This window comes from Coffea eugenioides, chromosome 2 (assembly GCF_003713205.1).
Source record: "Coffea eugenioides isolate CCC68of chromosome 2, Ceug_1.0, whole genome shotgun sequence".
NCBI lineage: Eukaryota > Viridiplantae > Streptophyta > Magnoliopsida > Gentianales > Rubiaceae > Coffea > Coffea eugenioides.
The window spans coordinates 47,103,387-47,112,420 of record NC_040036.1 but is presented as its reverse complement, the minus strand read 5'-3'; the positions used below and the strand labels follow the sequence as shown (position 1 = coordinate 47,112,420).

The 9,034-nt window shown below is 35.9% G+C and overlaps 1 protein-coding gene across 1 annotated transcript; it reads left to right on the top strand.

Annotated features, from left to right (window-relative positions):
• Positions 1–401: 401 nt before the first annotated feature.
• Positions 402–3,879, top strand: LOC113760863 (p21-activated protein kinase-interacting protein 1). Its single transcript, XM_027303600.1, has 3 exons — positions 402–1,135; positions 2,814–3,111; positions 3,527–3,879. Exons 1-3 carry the CDS (start codon positions 482–484, stop codon positions 3,592–3,594), a joined length of 1,020 nt encoding a protein of 339 aa, XP_027159401.1. The 5' UTR covers positions 402–481; the 3' UTR covers positions 3,595–3,879.
• The last annotated feature ends 5,155 nt before the right edge of the window (positions 3,880–9,034 follow it).

The window sequence follows — 9,034 nt, the reverse complement described above, 5'->3', positions numbered from 1 at the left end:
TGAGGTGAAAATGCAATATTAATTATTTTAATTAGTGTTTTATGTATGTTCTCATAGAATTTAGAAAAAGGACTTGAAAGAGTTTTAAAATGTGTACAGAAAATATTGTTTGAAAAGACGTTTAATAAGTTTGGAATAAGAAAAAAAATCAAGTTGAAACCGCTATAAACAAGTCAAGGAAGTTTCTAACAGAAATTTGGATTCAATTTTGACACGTTTGGATATTTTGGCCTTGACGCAGAGATTGAGACCTAAGATAGCAATAAACTTCGCCCCAAAAAATAAAAAATAAAACAACCGATGAACTTACCCAGAAAAATTAAAGAAAAAGAAAAAAAAAATTAAAGAACCATATATTGAAGTCAGTGGCATGACCTAACCAAAACCGGTCAACACGAGGGTTTAAGAAAAGAAATAACAGCTTAAAACCTGCTATTTTCCTCTTCCTCATCCCTCTCACGAAACCCCAGGAGGAAGGAAGATGAGTCTAATAGCAGGCTCTTATGAGCGCTTCTTATGGGGATTCAAGCTGAAATCCCAAAAGCACCCTCAATCTTTCTCTCTAAACCCGCTCTTCTCCTTTCCCGGTCACCTCTCCCCAATTAAGTGCGCCGCCGTATCTGGTTCGGCCGCAGTGACAGGAGGCTCCGACGACACCATCAAAATCTATGACCTCTCAACTTCTTCTGAAATCGGCTCTCTCCACTACTCCTCCAGCATCACCTCCCTCTGCTTCTTCACCCCGCCTTCCTCCGCCCTCGCCCTCCCACGGAACCTCATTGCCGCCGCGGATGACGGCGCCGTCATCATCTACGATGCGGACCCTTTCGTTCATTTGAAAACTGTCAAGAGTGTGCATAAAAAGGGGGTGAATGATCTCTCTGTTCACCCTTCCGGGACGTTAGCGCTGTCCGTTGGGAGAGATGAGTGCTTGGCTATGGTGAATTTGCTGAGAGGACGGAGGAGTTTTTGTTGCAGACTGGGAAAAGAAGCTTCCATAGTTAGGTTTAGCGGGAGTGGGGAGAAATTTTTTATGGTTTTGGATGATAAAATTAATATCCACGAGTCAGAGGACGCGAAGATAGTTGCTGAATTGGATATCAAGAAAAGGGTTCTTTGTGCTGCTCCTGGAGCAGTAAGCATTTCCCCTGGTTTTGATATTACTGGACACGTGCAATTGTCAATTTTGTGAATTGATTTTGCTTTTCCTTTTTTGGGTATTTGTTTTAGTTATATGATGTGGTTATTAGTGGTAGAAAGGTTGTTTGGTCTCTTTTTCATTGCCCCTATTAAATTGACAGTCATTTTTGGTTGGTTGAAAAGCTGAGGTATTTCTTCTTATGGTTGGTTATATATCAATGGTGATGGAAAAACTGCTGCTTGTATGATCTGCCTGAAATGTTAAATGAAGCCACACATTAGGCTGTAGCTGATGGTTGGAGCTATTCCAATTTCCAGTTAGGTGTTTAGCATAACGTTTTGATTTGAATGCCAAAATTTGGCCTTAATCCTAGTAATGCACTTTTTGACTACTCCAAGGACATGAGATATGCATGCAGAGGCCAAAGATCTACTTGTGTTTAGATTGTATATAAGTATGTGGAAATGTATGTGTTTCATCAGAAAGTTCAATGAAGGCATTTTCTTGGAAAATGCTATGTTTATAAACTCCACAAGTAAAGGGGGTCACAGGAGATACAAGTTCTTCTCTTCTTCCTTATGTAGTAACTTTAACGTGAGATATAGGTGGTGATGCAATGAGATTATCTTATCAAAAGGTGTACAAGTTTAAGCAACTAATGTGCTGGAAATTAATGATCAGGGCAAGCAATTGAAAGGAGTTCTTCATTTTAAGAAAAAAAGATATAAAAGATGTACACAAACTTTTAGAATCAGAGATTTAAAACATGAAGTGACTTTCAATGCAGATGTTCAGTTGAACATCATTGGGTTTTGGCTTTTCAGTTTTGCTCTGAGAGAGTTGCCTTTGTAATCGTGATTTGGTTTATGATAGAAGTGGTTTGGCTTCGTAACTCTGAAGGAATCAATTTTGGTCTTTTCCCAATTTCCCTTATTGGGTCCTCTTGCACCTTTAGGAAGAAACCATAGCCTTCTCAATTGTCTTGGCATATAATCTCCTTGTGTGTATATGAAATTGATTGCCTTGTTTGCATCATATATAGCCGAAAAGAGCTTGATGCTTGTGATGCTGAATAAGTTGTAATTCTAGCTATAATTGACTTAAAAGAATAGCTCTTTGGCAAGTAAAAACAAAGATTGCAAGTACTCAATACATTGGAGATGCATTTTTTTTTATTATTTTTTGATTTCCTTTAGTAAAATCTCCTGTTTGACTCAATGCTAGCAGTTCTTCAAGCATCTTAGAAAATGTACCTGACAAGAGTTGTCACAACTAGATAGTATAGCTCCGAATTGATTGATATTCATTGACTAGTTTATGGGCTTAATCATTTAGTGTTTAATACCATGCCATTGAGTTACTTTATCTTCTGAATCCACCCCAAAAATTAGAGCAGCTGCAAGAAAACTGGGATTAGGTGACATTTGGCTAATTGTGGCAGCTGACGCACTTGCCAAGAGCATGTGCAGCTTATTTCCTTATTTTTTAGAGAAAAATTCCAATTTAAATGAAGTCAATCATTAGTACTCTTTTTAACCCGTTGACCATTTGGCATGGTGCGTTTCATTATTTGTGAAACTTGTATATCTTATCTGTTTGAGGTAGTTGTCTTCCTGGAGTACTGCAATTGTTTCTTTATTGAAATGTGAAAGCTAATTGAGATGGTTGCCAGGATGGGATTCTGTTTACTGGTGGAGAGGATAGGAATATTACCGCTTGGGATACAAATTCGGGAAAAGTTGCATATAGCATTGAAGATGCACATTCAGCCCGTGTGAAAGGTATTGTTGTGCTTTCCCACAGTAGAGGTCCTGCTCCTGGGGATGAACCGTATCTAGTAGCATCTGCTTCGTCTGACGGGGTTATTCGTGTTTGGGATGTTCGCATGGCTTACCGGGGGCGACCAGATCCACTGGCTGAGGCTAAAACAAAGTCCAGGCTGACTTGCCTTGCTGGATCATCTTTCCGAAGTGAGTATAGAATTTGCACTGTATTTCCAGGTTTATATGACAAACTTCAGCTTGTCATTGTTTTTTATTACCATGTAAATGAGGGTTAGTTAATCTTAATTATTGGTCTCTGAAGGCATTCTCTTTAACTGGACCAACAACATAATGCTGTTATGCCTGAGCTGCTAACTCAGTTAAACTAGCAATGAAAAATTTGAAAAGCTTACAAAAATTGTGATGGATGAATGGAGTAGTTAAGAAAAGATGCTGAAAGTGAAGTTGACAAAAAACCCGGATTTAAAATTTTTGAGGAGACAATACCAAGTTGATTAATTCTTTCTTCAAAGAATTTTAATTGTTTGTGCGCTTGCCTCTTGATATGATGGATTTATGTACAATTTTGATGATAATTCTGTTCATTCTTCTCTGTTGACAGCAAAACGATCACAGATTGGAAACACAACACTTGGTAATAACCAGGAGATGCTAGATAGAGAGTCATGACACTGCCTTTTGGCTGAAGGATGTAGTAAAGACCTTGACTATATTTTTTTTCGGCATGTGTCTCTTTATATATGTTTTCACTGAGATGTAATTGCTGCAGTTTTGACTGCTTAAATATATGTTGTGCTGGTAATGGTAAAATGTGTATTTTTCTAAAACTTTCTTCCTCATGTACGTTCTTCCCTTCCGTTGTACCTGTAGTTAATTGGTAAGTTGGTTTATTCTTTCTGTTGTTCTAAACATACCATAAACAAGTCTTGAAGGCAAATCCTGCTGTTTTCTATCCATTGGGTTACTTTCCGCTTTGCATCTTTTTGACTCTATGATGGTGAGAATAATAGGCTTACAGTGGAGTGCCAAAATACTAGGGCAGTTCAAGATTTTTTTTATTTTTTATTTGTTTTGGGTGGTTGGGAGTAGGGATGGCAATCTGTACTACTCATGCCCAAAGGGACTTTGTGCAGAATGGATATTATAATTTTGAAATTGGATTTGAAATGGGACTAATCCATTTATATCCATCAATTGATAAGAATTTTTGGAAAATACTTGGGTACTCATTGGGCCCAAACATCTCACACAAATTTAATTTAACCAAAAATTCCTTTCTTCTAAATGAATAAACTTTGTTGTTGTTGTTGCTAAAGATGTGGGGAATAAAGTAGGGTCATGTGGTTAGAAATTCGTTTGTCCTCAAATCCTATTCTCCTGTTTCTTGTTCTCATTTCTTTCTGTATTGCAAGGAAAATATTAAGATAATAATTCTAGATTGAGTTTTAAATTAAACCATCTAGTTACCTTGACAAAATGATTCTGAAAAATTGCTAGCCGTTAAAGTGAAATAAAATATAGGAAATTGTGTTATTTTTTTCTTGTTCAGGTTAAAGCATTCAGGTTGATGTGCCTCTGGTGCATATGTGAAAAGTTTTAAAGCAACTAAAATTTCGTCCTTGTGCCTTGTTGTTGGGTTACAACTAATTTAACTAGCCATGTTTTTCCACAAACTCCAGTAGCAAAAATACAAAGCCTATATAATGGCATTTCTTTATAATCATATATACAAGTCTTTTCAAGTTTTCTTAGGAGTTATTTTTTCTCAATTAAAATTTAGCAACATTGGAAATCAAAGATTAAAAAATATATATATACATAGAAAATAAATAAAAGAAAATTTAAGGAAAAAAGAATTCAGAAAAATATAAATTCACAATAAGATCAAACGAAATTTAATGAATCAAAAATATAAAAGTTATATAAAAATAAAAAACGAATTAAAGGAAAATAGAATAGAAGAAATAGATTTGGATATTAGACAAGATTAATTTAAATCCATTCTAAAATGATCCCGCCCAAATTAGTCTCAGAACACATACGGGTAAAATTGGGTCTAACCCATAGTACTCGATTCCATTTCAAATCCAAGCAGATCCCACCGTTCATTTTGCCATCTCCAGTTGGGAGAAAAGAGCATATGAAGACTTTATTCTAGAATTATTTTGGAAAACTGGAGGATATGAACTATGTACCATCCTTGTAATTTCTTTGACAAAGCTCGTTACTTTTAGGGAATATAGAAAATTTTTCTGTAAATCTCGGTCGCATCCACTTGGTGCCTCCTAAGACAAGTGGAATTGAAGGACTTCAAGCTGGCTCCAACCAATACTGATGACATTTTTCTATAAAGTTCTTGTTCTTTTTCTCATACTTGCAAAAGATCGATCAGACGGGCAACATTACTGTTGTGCTTAACTGCTCATGGCTCTAAGGAAGCAAAGAATCTACTTGCAGAGCGTATATGCAGTTTTCTTAAAATACTAAGCTCAGTATAACTTAAACTATTTATTTTGCAATGATCATTCTCATCCTCTCAGGTAAAAGTGCTTTCTAGTATTTGTTTCTCAACATGTTCTCACTTTTTTGCTTCCTTAATTTCTAACAATTTTGGTTTTCCTACTATTTTTTTAATCTCTGGCAATTACCTTTCACTGGTAACATTATAAGCTGTAATTGTAATATGGGTTAATATCAGAAGCCTCTCCTGAGATTTCTTTTAATCACACCTAGCACCCTCAATGTTTTCGAAATCACACCTAGCACCCCTGGAATGACAACTTTGGTATCATTGTCAGCCACTGTATTTGAAAAGAGTAGTAAAAAATGAATTTTAGGAGGGAGACTTTATTTTTGTTCCACTTTTACCCACAGTCCAAGATGACTAGTGAATTTTAGAAGATAAAAATAGAAACAAATAGGCACATGATATTAATTTAGAAGGTGAGGGGATAAAAGTGTAATAAAAAGAATGTTCTAACTAATTATCAAAGATTTTGGCAATATAGACATGCATAACTAATTACGTAGTCCATGATACTACATTGGATCAGTCTAGTAACATGATATCTAAACCTTATATTGCAATCCAATTGTGAAAAAAAAAAAACACCATCTACAACTAGTTGTTTAGCTGCTGAGGATTGCAATGCGCAAAACTATACACAAGTAGTTCTAAGATTAGTCAAATAGCACCATAAGTGGTAACATGATATCTAAACCTTATATTGCAATCCAATTGTGAAAAAAACACCATCTACAACTAGTTGTTTAGCTGCTGAGGATTGCAATGCGCAAAACTATACACAAGTAGTTCTAAGATTAGTCAAATAGCACCATAAGTGGCAGGAAATATAAATCAACACCACATTGCACCACTTATCAAAAAAGTGTCCACAAAAGCTAACATTGCCTCAGTATTGTTGGGAACTAAGAACACTAGTACTTAAACTACTTCAGATACCAAAAGCAAGGATTGCAGGGAACGTTTAGCACTCTCAAAACACCATAGAGAAACTGCTGGTAACAACGTTAGAGACCACTGTTGCAGCAATATTGATGCTAACAGAAGTTTCAGCTTGAGATCCACCATTTGGAGTAGCTTGAGCAATTGGTGCAAAGGGACTTGTACCTTGCTTGTTCACAGCAGCATTGGTTTTCATTGAAGGCCTTCCTTTCTACATCAGAAAAGAACGAATTTAAACTCTTTGCAGTAAAGCTATAAATGACGCCAATAATTTACTAGTTCTGAATTTTGCAGCAACAATGTATGACATTATAATGCTTACTCTCTTGGTAGAAGTACTTGTGCTAGCCTGCAAATTAACTTGCACATTGATAGCTGCATCTTGTTCGGGAGGACTTGGATTACTCCCCTGAATTGAAACAACCACTGACACATTTCCTTGTACGTGATCCTGGATCACAGAAGACATAATCAGATTGCTTTAGTACATGATCAGATGATGAGATTGTGTGAGGATCCAAATTTTATTTTACTTACTTTTATTTGATTTTACTAGTTTATTTAATTATTTATTTATCCGTTTACTCCAATTAATTAGTTCATCCATTTTAATTGCATTTGCAAGGAACAATGTCTCATTTTATACTTTTAAAACGGTTGCTAGTGAATTTAATTTTTCTGCGGCTCGTTTAGTGAGAAATAGTGAATACACGTTTTTCGAGGCAAAATTCGATCCGAGAGTGCAGTGGTCTTGGAGAATTAAGGGTGATCAAGAGTAGACTAAGAAAAGTTAATTGAGGTGAGTGAGTTAAATTAAGCTCAATTAGGAGCACTAATGGCCTACTATTCATTTGTTGACTTTTTACACCAAAAGCACCTTTATGTCATTTCTTCCTTGTCATTCCATCACCTCACCAACAACTCACACAAACCCTCTCTTTCCCTCCCCTCTTTGGCCGGCCACTCTTGCTCCTTTTCTTACAAAAATTTCAGCTAGCTTTTCTTTCATTTTTGCTCCAAAAACACACTCCAATCTTGTTCACTTCCTTGGAATATCACTCAAGCTTGAAGGGAAACTTGAAGGAGGAAGGAACCTTGGTCGTTTAGAGCTTAAACACTAGTGGTTTGGTCTTCATCTCTTGGAAGTGAAGTAACACTCCAAAGCTCTCATTTTTTTTCCTCCAACTTATGGTTAGTTTAGTTAGTTTTAATTAGCTAAGCTTGGGTTGTTGATGGGTTCATTGAACCTTGACTCTAGGTAGATGTCTTGAGGTGGCTTCTTATGTAGTGGCCTTGAGGAATTGCTTGTTTAGTTGCTGTTTTGATGAGTTACGGTAACTTGGTTTTGGTTGAGAGTTGAAAAGAAAAGTTGAAGAGAGAAAAGGGAGCATGCTGTCCGAATTTCTGCTGGTTATTTCCTTCATTTTAATTTCTAATTTTGTGATTATTTTGATTCCAAAATACTTGTTATATGTTGGTTTTATATGTGTAAATTATCTCCTTAAAAGCATCTTATTTGGTTGAGTGAAAGTTGGGTTAAAGTGAGGAAGAAAATCTGGAAAACTGCTGACCAGGACACCAAACCAGTGTGTACGTTTCAGTCCATAACTCTTCGTCCAGGACTCGAAATCAAGTTTTGTTTGTGGCATATGAAACTAGACTCCGAGGGCTTTCCATTGGTATAAAATATACCTTCTAATTCGTTTTCTATGAGCCGTAGTGAACCAGAAAAATTGACTGATTTTCCTCACTGTTTTCATCCGAGAAACAAGTGTAGCTGCAGTTTGTAGCTCGTTTTCCCTTATCTTACCAAATGAATTTTAAGACAGTTCCTTCTAGTGATTTTTAGAATTTTGAATCTAGTTTTCATTGTAGCAAACCACGCTAAATTTTGAGTTGTGTAGCTTTAGTTATGACCAGATTTTGAAACTGTGTCAAGTGCTCCAAAACTGGAAATTTCGTGAACCAGGTTCTAAAAATCAGCTTTCTTAAAACTGTTGTATCTTGGTGTAGAAAGGTCCAAATTGAGTTCCTTTTATTGCGTTTGAAACAAGATTTGGAGTTCTATCAGTGGTATAAATTTCAAGGGCTGATTCTATTTCTATAAATTTTTCCAAATTTCCAAAGTTTACTGAAATGCAAGACTGTTTTGCTCTGTTCTTGCTGGAACAGTGAGTTGGAGCTAAAATTTGAATGACTTCGGATTTGAATCCGGAAAAAGTTTCTTCTAGAGAGTTTTAGAACATTGAGTCTAGTTTCCAACGGTATAAAGTTTCCAATTTTTGGACTTACGAAACTCGAGATATGATTTTTCTAAGTGGTATCGCACAAAGCTAGAATTTTCTAGTTTCAAACAAAATGCTCTTTTAAGAACTCTCAACTTTTCCTCTGAGATTGTTAGTTCATTTTTAAGTTTGATTTCATGGATGGATACAAGGTCTCTTTGAACTTTAGACCTTCACTTTGAATCTTGGTTTCCAATGTATTAAACTTTTCTTGATGCGTTTTCTTGGTTGCCTACTTTTTTGGTTAATGGCATCTCATTTCATACTTGAGAAATGGATTTCAATCCCTAGTCTTATTCCCTTGATTTCCATGAGCTTGAACTCTAAAAATGGAGCGTTTTAGCTAGAGTAATTCTTG

Coding starts and splice junctions, on each gene's coding strand:
- LOC113760863 (XM_027303600.1), top strand. CDS start 482: ATGAGTCTAATAGCAGGCTCTTATGAGCGCTTCTTATGGGGATTCAAG. Junction 1,136..2,813: donor TTTGTGCTGCTCCTGGAGCA/GTAAGCATTTCC, acceptor GATGGTTGCCAG/GATGGGATTCTGTTTACTGG. Junction 3,112..3,526: donor TGCTGGATCATCTTTCCGAA/GTGAGTATAGAA, acceptor CTCTGTTGACAG/CAAAACGATCACAGATTGGA.